Source organism: Marmota monax, unplaced genomic scaffold, assembly GCF_021218885.2.
Source record: "Marmota monax isolate L192 unplaced genomic scaffold, Marmota_monax_Labrador192_F-V1.1 WCK01_AAM20220418_F8-fsc00024, whole genome shotgun sequence".
Lineage (NCBI taxonomy): Eukaryota > Metazoa > Chordata > Mammalia > Rodentia > Sciuridae > Marmota > Marmota monax.
The window spans coordinates 22,873,947-22,891,989 of NW_026695224.1; the positions used below are offsets into that span (position 1 = coordinate 22,873,947).

Consider the following 18,043-nt stretch of genomic DNA (forward strand, 5'->3'; position numbering starts at 1 on the left):
CTGCTTTTTAATCTTTTCTCTACCTTTATTGGTATTCAGAGCTCACAGTTTTCCGGTTACCGTCAGCCTGGGCTTTCATCCATTTTAAAGAGCCTTTTTCCTTCTCGTTGTTGATGATGATGGTATAAAGACAGATGGTGTAACTGCTTATGAATGTCCTATTTTATTTCTCCAGGACCAGACAGTTCACTTGGAGACGTAGATTATTTCCACATGCGCAGGTTAGGCGGCCCAGACTTGCCTGCCTCCTGCAGCCAGCTGCCCTCCTGGCCTTGCCATGCGGAGGGCGACACCTGTAGGTGCCAGGTGGAACTGCATGAAAGCTCTGGCTTGGCTGAATGGGACCTGGTTTTTAGCTGGGTTGAGGGACACCGACTGATTCCCTGTAGAAGGAGCCTGCTTGTCCAGAAGTTTCTTAATCATTTTATCTTCCACCACACATGTAATAACAGTCTTTCAGTGAATGATTCACAAATGATAACAGTCAATCCAGGAACCTTAGAAGAAGAAAAGAGAGAGAGAGAGAGAGAGAAGCAAAATCAGCTCCTGAAATAACCTCTTTAGTTTTTTCCTCTCATTGGAACATGGCTGCCTTCATTTTCTGCTCACAGTGGGGCAGCAAGGGGAAACAGCACAGGCCCAGATGGGCCTGCCAAACACTGGCTCCAGGAGTGTTCGCCAAGTGCCATCCCGTCTCCTTGACCTTGCTTCAAAGATCTGTTCATTCTTTACAGTCTCTGTCTTTGGATAGATTCATCCTGGGGTCAGTGCCAGGTGACAGTGAGTTTTTAACTCTTCTCCAGCAACTGAAGGCCACATAATGTGCAGGAGCAAGGCACTGGCCTTGGAGATTGACTGCCCAATAGGTAAACTCCTTCCCTCCTCTGCTGAGAAGCGCCTTCAGACATTGTCACCACATCAGGGCGTTGTCAGTTTGCAGGTGTCAGACTTTCCAGCTAAGGTGATACTGTGTGTCTACTAGAGGGGTGAGACCACCGAGCCATCTCTTTGCCTAATCAAATTTGATCGATGTATCCGTACTACAGATTCTGTGTACCACAGCAGGTACTGGGACAAATGAGTATATTTTGAGACCTAACTAAATTTGGGTAGACCCAATTTAATGATATTGCTTAATTGAAGAGCCACTTAAAGATGCATTTTGTAATTATAGATTTGAATGGTTTTTGTCAAAAGCCTAAAAATGTGCATGAAACATCTTGCCCAGACATATTTGAGATGGTGCAGGTACCATGCCTGGTAACTTTCTTGCTGTTACTCTACTAACACCTACATGTTTTTTTCTACTGAATGATGTATGATGTTACATAGGACTGTATATATGATTAACTTCAAGCCACCATTGTATGATTTTTCTCTGAACTAAAGGTAAGGTAAAGAGGCTTGATTTTAACTTCACTATGAACGAGACAAAAACAGAGACATAGAAATCACATGTGGAACCCTGAATTGGAGTTGAAAATGAGCAGTGGCTTATTTCGTCTGTATTTGCCACAACTGCCCCACAAACCCCTGTTAGTAATGAAGGAAGAACATTCCCTGATCCCTTGTTCATATTCCCAGTCACTGGACCTCCATCATCTTTCTGGAAGAATTAGGAAATATGATTCTAAAATGATGCTTTCTTCTTTGATTGTTTTAGAAACCCTTTGAGGTCAATTGACTTTTATCTCTTTTACTTCACTTTGTGGGATAAAATTCAGAGGCAGTATTATGGAGGGTCAGAGGGTGTAACACCTATGTTATTTAAAAGTGGAGCTGGAATTGGAGAGCTCTATGGTGGAATCAGCCAGACTCTCATGTAGGGTTCCCTGTTCCTAATGGGTCTGGTCTGGTGCCAGCCTGGGTTGATAGAGAGGGCACCTCTGCTCTGTACCGGAGAGGTGTGCTCTTCAGAGTCTCCTGATAATCTCATCAATATGAAAATGGTTTTTCACCTTGGTTTGTCTGCTTTCTCCATTCACCTAGCCCATTCTTACTGAATACAGGATTTAGATGTTGATCCATGGGGCCAGGAGAACATAGAGAAGTGTCTCACTTTCTTTTCCTCAGCATCTAAAGAATCTATTCTTCTTCCCCACTTGGGATGATGGCATTTTACTTCATAATTAACCTAGTTTTGAAAATGGCTATTCTTCTACCTTTGCTATAACACTGTGATGAGTCAAAGAGGCATTTCTTGGATTAGCTTTAAGCCAGTAGTGCGGAAAGAGTGGAATGATTTCAAAAGGAGAGTGTGTGAGTTTGTTACAGACTTTTATCCCTTTGCCTCTCCTCACTGACCACGGCATACCCACAGATGCCATTAGGATTTCTAGAAACCAATCATTGATATTCTGTGACTCTTCAGAACCTGAACAACTGCAAAAAAAAAAAAAAAACTCCCATCACAGTCAGGCACTTCCATGCCCATGGCCCATGAAAGGCCCCGTGAGTTGGCCTGGTCTAGTCCAATACCAGGATGTTCTGGGGATGGAGGTAGGTAACGTGAACAGTTTTAAGTTTGGGGTTTTTTCCCATTTTCAAGTGTAGCCTACTTGCATATGACTTTAGGGCCTGAGCTGAGTTACTGCATCAACATGGTCAGTTTTTCAATTGAAAACTCTCAAGTGAGGCATCCAGAATCTCTGAAAATACCTAGAGGCCATGCCTGGAGCAAACACAGCCTCATACCAACTGCATCCTCAGGCCCCAGTAAATCCTTAGCAAGGCTGTCCTCTGAGGGGCCTTGGGAAGAGGGTAAGGACAGAATCATTGGCTTGGTGTTTTATAGTTGGCAGCTCCTTGGAATGGGGGCTGAGTCCTTCCTCTTCTTTCCGTGTTTGAATCCTTGACGGTTTTGTTTTTCTCTTTTTTCAGAAGAAGCCATTGAAGATGTTGAAGGACCCAGTGAAACGGCTGCTGATCCAGAGGAGCTTGCTAAAGACCAAGAGAGTGGAGGCGAGAAAGACCAGAACAAGTGGACAGGTAGCGCGTGCAGCTGCCCTTAAGCCTCTGGGATTCCGCTCCTGGAAGTACGGGGCTGTCGGGGAGTGGGTGCATCTTTAATCTGCCCGGGGAAACTGTGTTGGCTCTGGAAGAGAGGAGGGGGACTTCGTTTTGCTTTTTAGAGTGGTCACTTTCAATCCTCTTTAGTAAGTTATATTAAAGAATTTTAAAGTTTTTAAATGTCTGGGGGGATGCAGCAGAGGTTGTTGAGTGGCACTTGATCTGGTCACCTCCATTCTCAGCCTCCGGGTTCTCTGAGGGAGTCAGCAGTGAAGGCTGGCCTTTGCCTGGACACAGCCTACAGGCTCTTGGTGTCCCTCCCCAGCCCCACCCTCAGGGCCAGCACCCGCATGCTGGAGTCCCACCTCAGGGGAGACAGACAGTGCAGCCAGGCAGGACATCTGACCAAAAGCAGAAGAAACTGAAGAAGCCAAGACAGGAAGTGCTATTTCTGGAAAAACTGGTGCTGCGAGAGGAGGAAGAGCCACTTCTCAGGATGATAAGATTTCGGCATTGAGGGAAGAAAGAGCTGAGACTATGAAGAAAAGCTCAGGTTTTTCAAGAAGGAGCAAAGTCATTTTTGAGAAGACTTACTGGACAGATACGTCTCCCAGAAGCCCTTGCGATAATAAAAGCAAATGATACCACAAGCTACAGTTATTTTACTTGGTCAGCCCGGTTCTCACTACCATTGTTGTTATTATAATGCCTTGATTTTTTTTTTTTTTTTTTTTTGAGAACATATTTACCTTTCAGAGTCTATTGGTTGGGCTTTTGTTACTTTTCTCGGCAAAACTGTTCTTAAATCATGCTCGGTGCGGCCTTCACTATTTAAACAAGATACAGAATCTTGGAGAGAGGCCAGGGGAGGCCAGTGAAAGTGACTGAAGGCTGAGAAATACTGCCTCTGAGAAGAGGCTAAAGAAACTGGGGCCATTCAGCTTAGGAAAGAAAAATCCAAGAGGCAGTGGAATGACTTCCAAATATTGGGAGGGACCCGGCAGATGAGGCCACAAATGCTGTCCTGTGTTTCCTGGGAGATAGGAACTGGCCATCATGGGGGCTGAGTGAATGGACGGAGCGCTGGGCAGACTTTACCATCCATGCTGCTCAGCGTCTATTTCAACCTACGCTCGGAGGAGTCCATCGCTGAGGGATGGACTCAGACTCCCAGGGCAGGAGGACAGGATGCATATTTGTGCCCAAAGACCCCCTCCTGCATGCTTTGCAGGAGGACCAAGATCCTAGTTTCTGCTGCAGTATTCAGGGAAGATCTAACATGTGGTTCCAATGGCAGTCAGACATGTCTGTCTACAGGAGGCAAGGGAGAGGATTTCACTAACATTGTTGAAGACTGGGTGACCTTCTGGGCCATCTGTTTGTCATCACGATTTGGACGCTTGCTTTCTAATCCAGACTCTGCCACTTCCTAGCTGTGTGACCTTGCTTAAGGTCCCTTAACCTTGCTGTGCCTGTTTCTTCACATGAGGTGGGATTTTAAGAAGTACCCACGATACAGAACTGCCGTGAGGATTATTGGAATGAGGGGAGGTTAGAACAGTGCCCAGCATGGGGTAAGCTGTCTAAGGAGTTTGTTTGTTTAATCATTTAGTTAAATAAGATGAGGAAAGGTAGTGGCAGTTTCTCATAGGGTTCTCCCATTGGAATGTCTGGTAGCCTGTGGCTTCTGGGAATTTCACTGAGAAGCTGGCAGGAGCAACATACACACAAGGATTTAGTGGGATCATGCTAGTGGTATTTGGTACATATTTCCTGTATGCAGATGACACTAGGAAACATAAAAAGTGGTCCTGCTTGCAGAGCTCCTACTGGGTGCAACAGCCTGAGCCAGCAACTTTGTATATGCTGCTCAAATTCTTAGAACCAGTGTAGGACAGGCTTTGTTGAGGGCCCTTCAATTAAATCTTTTTTTTTTTTTAGTTGTGGATGGACAAAATATATTTATTTATTTATTTATTTTTATGTGGTGCTGAGGATCGAACCCAGTGCCTCACACATGCAAGGCAGCTACAGCCCCAGCCCTCAATCAAATCTTGTTCACATGTTTATAATTCCATAGAAGCATGTCTTCATGCTCCTGTGCCAGTAGACAAGCTAGGCCACTGGGATACTCTAAAAAGATGCAAAATGAGCACCATAGAAATGAATGTCCTTGATAAGGCCCCACTCTCTCATGCATTCATTCAGGCGACAGGTTGACTTAATCTTTACCTCCAAAAGACAGAACAAATATGAATGAATGAATAACTCAGAGGTGCACCTTGCCAGATGCACAGTAGTACAGAGAGAAGGGAAAATTCTTTCCCGACTCCTGCAAATGATCCTCTTTTGACCCGAAGCATAATTTTGTCTATAGCGTCTGAGTGTGTAATGACAGGCTTTATTAAGGTACTTGGGCCAATTTGATCTCGGAATCGATATAGATGCCAGCAACTCTTCTGAGCTTTCTTTTGGATCCTTAGTATTTTATATATATATATATATATATATATAAAATCTACGTTTATTCCATTTACTCCCTAAATTGAGCCGTTCCTACCTGATTAAATGTGTCGGGAGCACTTCCTCCTGGCAAATAAATAAATAGTGATTTCACAATTTGTTCTGTTGATTAGTGGCTGCTCGTGATGCAGATTAATAATATTTCAAATAGGTCTGGATAATTGGCATTTTCTCAGCTATTGATTATGTAGTTTGGGGGATTTGTTCAGGAATGGATAATCTTTATTAAAAATTTTTAGTTATTTATTTTTGTATTGAAGTAGGACTCCGGATTCTCTTTGGGTGCCCTTCTTCCATATTCTTTTACTTGGTTGTGAGGTCTTTTTTACCTTGGATGGCAGCGAGACAGACAAGATAGTGATTTGAATCACAGCAGGGTCAATTCCATGATCAGTGACTGAGTCCCTACCCTAAACAGGGCACTAGACAGAGTTCCAGTGAACACAAATTCTAATCACCAAGATTATAGGCCTCACCTTCAGGAACTCTGCCTGTCATAAGAACAGGATTAATACAGGTCAGTGCTGTCCAACAGAACTTCCTGTGCCAATAGAAATGGTCTGCATCTGAGTGGAATAATACGGTAGCCATTGGCCACAAGTGGCTATTGAGCACTTAAAGTGTGACTAGACCACCAAATTTTTAATTTTATTTAATTTTAATGAATTTGGATTTAAATAGCCACACATGTACAGCTATAGTTACTCAAAAGAAACAAACCTAACCCTGAACGGGCGCCTTGCAGGGATGATGTTGCAGGTATCATAAAGGCTGCGGTCAGTTCGGAACCTATGCAAGGCCCGGTTAGAGTGCTTCACTCCTGTCCTTCCTGGCAGGCAAGCCACAAAGGCGCTCACAGGTTCTGCTTCCCACAGCCCTGGGGCCAGGGCTAGTTGCTTATCCCAGTGGGCCGTCATTTTCTGATATGCCTTGGTGTGAGACAAAGTTGGGGAGCTCTGCTTCATATACATTACCTCGTTTGATTCCCGCCCTGACCCATGAACTCAATGTTATAAATAACCACCCTCTCACTCCTACCATTTTGTAGACAAGAAAACAGCCCTGGAGAGCTAGAGCAAGTTGCCCAAAGGTATACAAATGGGCTCGGGTTTGCATGTTGCTTTGCTGCTTACTTGATCTCAGACAGCTAAGGCTCTCACCAGTGGGTCCACAGCCTCTGATCATTTTCTCTAAGTTTCCACTCTTGTTGTAGCATAAGGAGTTGCACACTTCCAAAGTTGTGAGCTGAAAGCAGGATAGGCAGCTCCCTGTGAGTTCATAGTGAACTGGGTTGGCAGCCAGCAATAGGCCTTGTAAAGAGCCAGTGTCCTGCTCAGTCTCAAAGCAGGTTAGCGATGTGGAAAGAACTGTGTGGATTTGGAGTCAGGGAACCACCAGATAACAAGTGAGCTTGGTTGAGGGACCTCGCCTCTAGAAGCCCTGGGTGTCTCATCTGTGAAATGTGGACAGGTGAGAGTCACCAGCCTCAGCCATCTGTGGGTTCCATGATGGTAAGCAGTGGCACATATACAAGCCCCTGTTAGACAAGGGTCACATCTAGTCAAGGCATGTGCAAAGCTCTCTCATGGGCAAATGGGGGGGGGGCAGGGGCACAGGAAGGTTCTTGGAAGCCAAGCCTCCTCCCTAATGCATAGCCATTTCCACTGTCCAACTTTGTGGTTTCTCTCTTGAAACATGAAAATGACCCCTTGTTGTCTTTACCAGAGTGGATTTCAATGTGTGTGTTCTAGATTAAAGAGCCCCCAGTGTCAACCATTGAACAATGATTAATGTAATGATTAGCCTATCAATCATTAATTGCTGTAAATTAAGTGGTATACAATTAATGTGATGCTTTATCACCAATAATTAGGGGAAAAAATTGAACTCTTGGCAAAGAATCATAGCAATATGGTTATTTAAATGCTGTAACTACCATCGTCTGTAGCCACAGAGCACCATGGCTGGGTGTAGTTAAGGGAATTTGAGACGGGATGACTGGGGGTCTTGGTGCTTTAAAAAAGAGGGGGATGGGTGGAGCCCTAGCTCACCTTAAAATGACACCATGATGATGCTTCAGAAATCCCTGGTGTTTTTGTAAAACTTGCAGTAGGAATTGTAGTCTGTTTTTTTCTGGAGGAAGGGCCTGAAGGGATTTTACTTTATTATTATATTTTTTAAATCCATGATGCTCACCTAGCACAGAGCAATTAGTGCAGCGGAGCGTCCCTGATTGGAATCCATGGAAGATCCCTATTACAGGCGGTATTAATGGGCTGGCGAGGTCCGGGCAACTGTGAGGGGAAAGTGTGTTTATGGAACACGGTGCTGGCAGGCATGATTCCAATCGGGTTTGACATGTTTAACATAAATGTATAGTGTACGGCTCTTGCTGCATATGAATAATTCCTGCAGACCCGCTGCCTTTCTAATTACTGAGGTTGAAAAAAAGCAGGTCAGGCACATCCTGGTGGAAATCTATTACCAGCCCTCCCCTTACTCTCCCTGTTGTTTACAGCTTTGTATAAATAGAGATGCCATTGTACGGGGAACCTAGTACCTGAAATGTAATCTGTGACAGAGAATGTGGAGGGGCTGAAAAAAACATTCTCTCTCTCTCTCTCTCTCTCTCTCTCTCTCTCTCTCTCTCTCCCTCTCCCCCGTTTTTTAAAAATCTTTAATTAGGTCCATAAGGACAAAAGAAGTTATGTGCTAAGAGGAAGCATTTATATATTAGAAAAGCACTGGGCTAGTAGGAGTCAGAAACCCTGGGTTCAAGGTTCGATTCTGCCACTGAGATTACCTGCATGAACTTAGGTTTCTGGACCTCAGTTTCAAATCTGTAAAATGGTAGGTTGGACTAAATGGGTCTTATGGTTCTGGAACTCCATGAATAGATGTAAGTGGAAGAGGGACAGCTAAAGAGTACTGCAAACCTTGAAAAATACTAATTACTGAAGTCAGAACACTGGGTCTCTGAAAGATTTCCTAGTCTGTGGCTAATTAATATGGCATGGATCAGAGGGCTCCTTGGAGGTCAGAAGTACCAAGTCCTGCTCTCGCCTGGCTCTGTGTTATCGGGACTCATCAGATCTGGTGTGATGTGGACATCAATGGCAGAGTCCTTGACATCTCACATGGGTGCCTTTGGGCGGCACCCACATTACCAGTCCTGTGTAGCTAGAGCCCAGTCACCACCTCTACACCTCTTCAAAAACCCTTTTGGCCTAACTACTATCCTTCTGGCACTTGGCTCCATTTCCCTACTCACCCGGAAGTCAGTCTGTCTTTGCCGTGGGATGCATGAGAAGGAATTCTGGGAGTCTCACTTGCATGGCCCCGTTGTGGCTCACATTCCTGCCAATGGAAACCATTTTTGGTTTTAGGTTTTCACAGATGGGAATTGTGTGGCTGTGTCAGCTTTCCCAGAGTCCACTTGTCCCCCTCCCTCCCCCCCCTTTTTTTCCAGGCCACTCTCAGTATAATTTGGCTGCTTAAAGTCACTGCAGGCAGAATTCTGTCTCACAATTGAAAACAAATCATGAACTATTTTTATGTTGGGAAGCAAAAATAGATACGGGGTGTGGTATATATCTGGACTTGCCTGAATTCCAGTAATTCAAAGGCCTTGGCTTTGAGAATTCATATTGTTAAGTCACAGAAGAGATAGGGACCACATAAGTTGAACAAATACATTTTGTTCAGATATTCAAACATGGAAGGGACTCACTTTCTAGAAGAGGTGTCACACATAATCATGGCATATGTTGTGAGAATTATCATCAAGGTATAGATAAAGGACAGTGAAAATATAAATCAAGAAGCATATCATTGTTCATCACTATAGAAAGTACCTTATAGATTTGCACAGGATTCTTACAAAGTGGCCATGTTAATCTTTCCTGCTTTGTCCCAGGTCTAGCTTTTGCACATGTTATTAGAATCATCATGACTTAAAAAACATCTTACCACCTCTCTTGGGGGGCATAAGAACACTTCCCTTAGGCTCCCCTATTCTTGGGTCCAGTGTTATCTTTATTTTGCAGGCTAGAGAACTAAGACTCATGTTAGGGACTCCTGGATGTCATCAGACCCCAATTTGCCTGGTCAGAGATACAGTCCCCACATCATAAAGCTAAAGAACATATAGCAAAATCACTCTGTCTGACTGTATGAAGATTGCAGAAGAACTTAAAAATCCTGTGCTTTTCTAATTATCAAACAGAACTGTCAGCTGTTCGTGGTCAGGGGCTACGTGCCATTCTTTGATTTTTATAATCTCTAGCACCTGGCAAGTGCTTAAGATCTGTTTGGGTGTTTCGTTAGCAAACAGTTGGTAAAACAGCATCAGATAAATACTTTTGAGATCAAATTATTCAAATTTCTGCTTGGTGGATCTCAAATCCATGGGTTAGTAGGATTGTTCCATGTTGCTGTGCAGAAAAGGAAAATTGGGAGTGTTTATCCTAAAAGCCTAGGTCTCTCCCATTCACTCTGCGGTTTTATGGCCTTATGGACTTGCATTATTTCCCAGCTACTTCTAAAAATGAAACCATAGCAACAGATGCTGGCGTTTTCACCTCGCGCAGGCTCAGTGGCAGGCTTCATGTGCCACTCCCTCACTGGCCTCGGGAAACCCCAGGAGTAGATTCTGTCATCCCACTGACAGGTGAGGAGACCAAAAGCTCAAACCCTAGGTACACAGCCAGGATCCAAACCACCGTGTGACCAGCATGTCCAACCCCTGTGCTTCGTTCCTTAGCAAAGACAACGGGCACCTTCACCTTAGGGGAACTCAGCCGTTTCCGTGATGAGCACAGCTCCTGAGGAGTTCCTCAAGGCGACTCGAGCTGTCTCCCACCCTTTGCGCAAATCACTTCTTGGCTTTTGGAGCACTGTGAACGAGTGGAGCGTGCAGCCTCCACGGAGACTGAGAGAAGCATCAATGTAAACATCACTGTCTCCAGTGCACAAAATACCGAGAGAAGCTGTTTCCCATCTTCTTGGTGCTTTAAACCTCCGGGGGAGAGTGGAGGATTATTCCCACTGGCCAGCCTCACAGGGGCCCGAGTGATACCTTTCTTTTCTAAGCACAGATTCTCACCCTGTCCTGGCAAACCTGGCTAGCAAAAAGAAGCCCTTGACCATTCCCTCCATCCATCACCATGCTGGACACATCCCCAAATTGTCTGTTTATTTATGCAAGTTTGGTTTCACTCTTAAAACTTAGTATTTTAGGAAGATAGGTTTGGAATGGAGAAAAAGCCAGAAGAGTATTGTTATATCCCAACTCTGGCTATGATGTATTGGGGCTCAGGGATCCTAATTTACCTAATTAGTATTTGATTTGCTGGGGACAAAATGAGCTTTAATTTTGACCTAGTCTCCTCAGGTCTGGCAACACCTCTGGTTTCCATCTCTTAGACCTCTGAGCCGTTTCCTCTGTCAGTCGAAGGGACTCCAAGGTTCCTTCCTGCTCTGGTTCTCTCCAAGTCTTTGGCCATCACAGTTCTGTCACAAAGCCAGAGGGCAGCATGATAAGTGTAGTCCCAGTGGGTCCTCCAACCAGGGGCACAGCTGTGGCTGGCTCGTGTGCACAGCTCAGGAGGCTGTGCCAGAGAAGACGGGGTTCTTTGGGGGAACTGACAAGAAGCCAGAAGGCAGGCAGCCTGCTGAATATTTATCCAGTCCCCAACTTCTGGCCTGAGCTGGGCTCACGGTGGCCAGGTCCAGCAGTTATTAAATAGACCAACTGCTAGTGTTGGTCTAAACAAGGTGGGGGCTCTGTTCTGACAGGTGGTTCATTCACAGACCTGACCTAGAGGGAGCTGGGATCTGGAACTGAAATGCACCGTGTCCTTTTGGGAGCTCACATCAGTGTAGTTAAGCAGCCTCATGCATATTTCAGCAAGGAATTAGTGCGACAGATTGATGCCTTTGAGCTAGCACCTAGTACTGTTTTCTCCTCAGTGATGACGAGCAAGCACCAGCACCCACTGGTCAGCATGGCCCACCATTCCCTCCTCAAGGCTTCCAGAGCCCAGGAGAGCAGTGTTTACAACATGGCGCCTGAACCCTGCTCTCAGTGCTTCCTTCCACAAGCAGGCACTGGGGCCGACCTGTGTGCATCTTCTAGACTGAAGCAAAGGCACATTATGCTGGTGTGGTGTACAGGTGCCTAGACCTGGGAAGCTGGCACTAAAAAGAGACTTCTTTGTGTGAGACAGAAAGACCCCACAGATACCTGCCTTCTTCTCATAGGAGTTCTCCAGAACACTGGAAAGAATGAGGTTTCAATGATTACACTGCTAACAGAACACATGGAGGTTATTCCTTCTGAGTTTTTAGCTTTGAAATATGTCTTCATTTATTTTAGGATAAGCAGGTTCCTTGAGGCACAGAATATTTCATCTTCTCCTTTGGCCTAAGAGGAAAATCACTTGAGACCACACCTCGCTTTCCTCCCTGGGTTTAGATGAGAAGGTTATGTTATCAGAATCATTTGGAAGTGGACTGGTAGATCTTCTAATGCTGTGGGGTTCCCTCAGTGGATTCTAGTTAATCCACAAAGCGAAGTGGCTCCACCAGTTATAGAAAGCTTTGGCTCTTGACAGCTGTTCTCAGTGTGTGGTCCCTAGGACATCAGCATTACCTGGGAACTTAGTGGAAATGCAGATTCCCTGAGTTAGGCCTACTGAATCAGAAAGTCTGGGGAGAGGCCTGCACTCAGGGTCGAATGAGCCTCCAGGGTGTTCTGATTTGTTGAAGTTTGGGAACCTCGGGGCTGCCACCTCAGTGACAAGTGTGAGGTCTTGGGATCTGTTTTTTTTTTTTTTTTCCATCTGGACACAAGTCCTGAGCCCCGGCTGGCTGAGAGAGATACTGAGCTTCCCTCAAAGATGGGGCCAGGGCCTGGCAGAGGCCCAGCCCTGAGTCTGTGCAGATGTGCTCCTGGATGGTAGGATTGGGGTAGGAGGGAGGAATGGCCAGGACAACAGGGTCTCAGTGAGGAGAGATTGGAGCCTGGGACGTCTTTAATTATTAGATGGGATAATAAGTAACACCTGGGTGGGGGGTGCATGTTCCCTCTCTATACCTGTACTGTTCTTGCAACTTCTTGTGAAGCTATAATTATTTTCAAATAAAAAATAAACTAATACCAACATGAAGAGCTGCTGGATTTTCAGGTGCTGACCTATCTCATTCACATTTGAGTTGGAGGAGAAAAATAGCATTTCCCTGAGTGACAGTTACACCCATCTGTGGTGTAACTTGACTTTTCTTTGAAATCCTTTTTAGAAACAAAATCCAAATGGGTGACACCTGTGTGTCCTGGAGTACCTACGTAGGCCTATTCTGCTACTTTGGGGGTAGGTGTTTGTGCTTCTGTAAAAGCAGCAATAGCTTGCAATTCCATGCCTGAGACTGGAACTGTGTTTTGAGGAGAAGTTCTGAGTTTCACTAGGCTAGACTCTGGACAGGAAAAGGAAGCCCTAAGTTCTTTTTCGCCACATCGCAGAGACCATTCTGTAGTGGGTGTTCCAATGCCTGCCTCTGCTTCACCTAACGCTCCCAATTCCTCTCTGGAACATCTGCCTATTGGAGGCAGAATGAGACCATGCATGTTTAGAGTTGGTGGCACATGCCTGAAATCCCAGCCCTGGAGAGGCCGAGGCAGAAGGATTGCAAGCTCGAGGCCAGCCTTAGCAACTTAGCAAGACCCTGTCTCAAAAGCAAACAAGCAAATAAATAAAGACCCAGTTGGCAGCAAAGCAGAACCTTTCAAGGAACTATCATTCCCTGCGTTAGGGGAAGACAAAAGTTTAGCCAGCACTCTGGCCACTTATCAAGTGCAGTAGCTCCATAGAAGATGAGAGGAAGAAAGCCCAGCCTGTCCTCTGGGGAAGGAGTTGCGAGCAGATGCCAAGATTAGCTCCACTTTCACTGCAGGACGAAGATCGCAAAGTCCAGAAGCTCTGATGACCTTCTGAAAACACTGTTTCTGCTGTGGAGAGGGAGTCTGAGGTCCCTGAGAAGTGGAAGGAGACATGCTGTGAGGAAAGAGCACACTGCACTCTGATTTCATTATAATCACGAGCAGAGTGACCATTTCCAGATCTGTGCCTGGGGTCCTGGGGTGGTCGCCCAACTCAAACACTGAGTGTGGAGGTGTGTGAAACTGCTCCCCCTCCGTCAATGGAGATATGAAGGATTGCTGTAAATGTCTGGGGCAGGTGGCAAGCTGGTTTACGGAATGCAAGGCGATGAGAACCTCTGGCTTACGGAAAGTAGCATGAATTAATAATCATTTAATTGGCTCCTCCATTATGTTGCTGGTTTGGGAGATGGAAGTTTAGATGAAGGGCTGTCAGCGGTGCTTTATCTGAGAGTCTGATGGTTGAGAAGTGGGGGTGGTGGCTGCCTCTGGACTCTGCACAAGGATCAGATGCCAGGCAGCGTCCCAGGCCCTCTCCAGTGGCGAATCTCAAGACCCCAAAAGGAAGAGGATTCAGCACTTTGGTGAAAACCACCTGCAAGTGCCACTGTACCACCAAGAGAGGCAATGAGAAGAAACTTCCCAACAGCGGGCAGCTCTGTGCCTGCCTAGATTCTCTGGACATCAGGGCCTGACCTGCCGAACAGAAAGCTCACCACGCCAGCAGCCCCACCATGCTGAGTGGTGGGAAGATGAATTCTGCTCAAGAAACACAGAAACTAAACGTAGCAGCACTGTCGTGTTCTTGGAGGACAGGCGGGTCCCCAGGCTGATGATGACAGGGGGCTGAAAGCTGGATGCGCACAAGTTCTATTTTTTCTCGTCATTTCCAGTTTTTCTTCAGGCTTGTCATGAGGCAGCAGCTTGGTGCCTTGCCTGGTTTCAGAGTCATACAGCCAATGTCACCAGAGGAGAAATGAGGCATGTTTGGGAATCAAGGTCACTGGAGTTGCATATACAACTCTTTGAAGTCTTCTGTGGCCAAAGTCTCAGTGACTCCGATGTGGAAGAGAAGACGGGGATTGGGTGAGACTGTTTTCTGGGAAGAGTGATGTGAGCAGATGAGACCATAGGTGACGTGAGGTTTAAATGCTGCCTTTCTCCCATACGTGACCACTTCATCAGCAGATGGATGACACTTCCCTCACCTACTCTTTAAAGCAAGTCATTTCCTAAATCAAGTTTTTCCAGCCTTGTTTTAATTATCCTCTGGGATTAGAACGTTATAGAACCATTTCTTGCAAAGGGCCAGCAAAACTTGCCTGAGTTCATATGAGCCCTCTTCGCTGCTCTTCCTCCTAGTACGAGAGGAGGGATACCTTTTTAAATAATTATTTTAGAGGTTAAATACTCCCCAAATATGATAAAGTCAAAGGATATCTGAAGGTAGATGCCTCCAGGCATGGATAATTTTTCTCCCTATGGAAACCATTTATTAATGACCACATTTCCCTTTGAAATGTTGTTTTTATTTGTCTGTTTTTGTCCAAAACGTAGAGGAACTTGAGACAATAAAATGGAGAATCATGAATCAGGTCTCCCTCTTTCAATATTTGTCTTTGATAGTTTCCTTTCTCCCAGTTGAACGGTACAGTAGCTCTTAGCCCTTTGCCCAAAAGCCAATTTGAATTTTCTGAACTCCAGGGTAGAAACACCAGCTGTTTCTGTGTAAGCCAGGTGGGCCAGCAGCACCTCCTAACAAGATGACCATGTGCTTTTTAACTCCTGAGAAAATCGGTGTAGCAAGGAACCACGGCCAGCACTCTGTTAAATTTCAGTAGGAATTTTGACCCAACATTTCCCTTGTCACAACATCCCGTTTACCTTGCCCGACAGAGTGTGTCATCTACACTGCACCACTCACAATTCCTTGCCACGTTTTGATCCCTTTTGAAATGCCAGGATCCCAGCATGTCGCCTGTGGAAGATTCATTGCGATTTAACACATATTTTCATATGACATAACTGCCAAAGTGAGAAAATTTGCTTTAACCAGCAAAGTAAAAAAAAAAAAAAAATACCACCTGATGTTTTGCACAGTATGGATCCAAATATCAACTTTTTTATGGACAGCTGAATTTAAATGCTAAACCATTTAATTATAATATTAGGGATAATATAACTACATAACAGACTTTAAAAATGGCCCAAGATGCTCTCACCGAAATCCATTTTCTTCTAGTTTCTTCCTAATATCTATTTTTTTTTACATAGTGGTGACATAATATAATTCCAACTTTATCTTCTTTTCTGATTTACATTTCCAATGTTTTTTTTTCCATATTGGTTTCAGAGCTAGAAATTTTTAATGTCCTCTAATATGCATTATAATGGCTATACCATGCCCTGCTGTAAGGTATGTAGATTGCTGCCAATTTACTTTATCATTATTATAACAGCCACCACAGGTAGTAACCCTTCACATTGTTTGGTTTTCTCATTGCTGGTATAAACCAGAGATTTCAGGCACTGACTGTTTGAACCATGTCCTGTCTCTGGAGCACATCTATTTCCTTTGCACTGATGTTACATCATGGCAGACTCAGAGTGACCAGTAATTGATTTTTTAATGGTGTTTTCTATATTGTGACATCTCTTTTAGAGTTTAAGTTCAAGTTTAGAAAAGTCTTCAAAGCAGAAAACTACAGTACTTTCTCTTGATATTCTTTCGGCCTCATTTCCTTATGCCTACGACATATGCTAGTGACAGAAATGAAGCAGAAATTGATTTTGAGACTCAGGTCCTTTTGAAGTTGTTCAGAGAAAAACTTGAGCAAACCTCGGGTTGTGGCCTGCAATAAACCCTCAGCTAACACGTTGATGAGGAATTCCTGCCACTCAGAAGTAGGACAAAGTTTCCCCTTCAGGACTTGATGTTTTTGTGTCTGAGGTCCAGGTAGGGAGGAGACTGTGTCAGCTGTGCTTAACCTAACTCCCAGGCATGGTCCCCACAGCCCCTAGGAAACAGGTTGTGTCTGGGTGGTTATAGACTCGGTTGTAAGAATGGTCTTGCTTTGTCTCTAGAGGAGCTAGTGAGCTGGTGGCTCGTGTCCACTTCCAGGCAGAGTCCATCTAACAAGGACGCAGTTGTCTCGGAGAGAAAGGAGATTAAACCCAAAGTTTGTGCACCAGCAGGTACAGTATTTCACATTACAGCAGAGCTGTTGTGTCACTGGGAATAAAGAGGAATGAGTGAGCGAGTACTGATTTTATTTTTTAAAACACTTTATAATGGCTCTTTAGCTCAAGCTCACAAAAGAAGCTTTAGAATTCCAGAGCAGTGTGAGTTTGAAAAAAAAAAAAAAAGAAGGTAATAAAGGTTCCCCTCTCCATGCAGGGGGAAAGAATAGTGGCTTCTGAAACCGGAATGCTCACCTCTGCAACCCCGCTACAATGCACGCGTTCAGCATTGAAGGAGGAGGATGGACTCTTTGGTCCTACGAGGAAACTAATGCCACACTGGGTTCCTGTGTTTGCTTTTCAGCTCCAAGAGAGTGAGATGAGTTGGGTGGTCTCAGCCTCGGCGCCCATTCATTCTCACTGCTGAGCAGCTACACAGTCAACTCAGTCCATGGTGGGGTGACAGGCAGGTGGAGGCCTTGATACAGCGATGTCGTGGTCCTGTAAACGTTGGTGTAGTTTCGGGCCAGAGAGACTAACAGAAACACTGGGATGGGTGTCAGAACGGAGCCTGGATTTTGGTTTGCCTCTGAAGGAGAGGAGAAGCAGATAGTAGCCCTTCCCCACTGTAAGTACTAAGCCCAAAATCTAATGGTGTGAAATAGGGAAGGTGAGGGGACAACAGGGACAAATAATCATCTAAAGACTGTGCCATTTGATGCCTTCACTCACCCCATCTTTAGAGTGTATTTGAAGAGTTACTATTTAGACAATATCCACTAAGCAAAAATAAAAATGATGGAGAATAAGGAACCCTCTGGGGACAGAGGGAACTTGAGTTCCTGAAACATTACCCTGAGGTCGTGGAAGTGTCCAGGCAGGGGCTAAGGTCTAAAACCTGCAGTGCAAGATTCCGTAGGATCAGGTCTGACAGGGGCCAGGAGATGGGAAGCGGGCCATGGGGGAACTGGTCTAGAATGTTACAGCACCTAGTTAATCAGCAGCCAGTCCATCACATTAAATATCCCGCCGTCATGTATTACCTTTCAAGTGAAAATGAATAACTCCCATTAAGAGCAAAATGGGTTTGAAGTCGATTCGAGACAGATTAAAGTACTGTTATGAATCTGTGTTGGGAGGAGGAGGGGTCTATGTGTAATATGCTTGTCCTTGTACTTTTTAAATAATAGATGTCCTACAAACTTATGGATACCAGGTTACCAAGATACTGAGGTGAAAGGTCATAAGATGTGCATTCTGGGAAGAACATCAACTTCCTGGAATATTTCCTGTATTTGGCAATTTTTTTTCAAAATAATTTTGTGGCCTTATGATTTGAATGAATAAAATTGATTTTCTAAAGTTGTTTATTAAAGTACACATCTACAATGACAG

At 44.8% G+C, this 18,043-nt stretch overlaps 1 protein-coding gene across 5 annotated transcripts in view; it reads left to right on the forward strand.

The window, feature by feature from the left end:
* The window catches only part of Zfhx3 (zinc finger homeobox 3), a 241,462-nt gene that overhangs the window by 195,135 nt on the left and 28,284 nt on the right, over positions 1-18,043 (forward strand). For 4 of the 5 annotated variants that reach the window (XM_058575900.1, XM_058575897.1, XM_046434352.2 and 1 more), the window contains one exon: positions 2,881-2,988. In XM_058575900.1, the coding sequence (XP_058431883.1) occupies positions 2,881-2,988 (108 nt within the window). The remainder of the gene's footprint in view (positions 1-2,880; positions 2,989-18,043) is intronic. The other variant, XM_058575898.1, reaches the window with a different exon arrangement.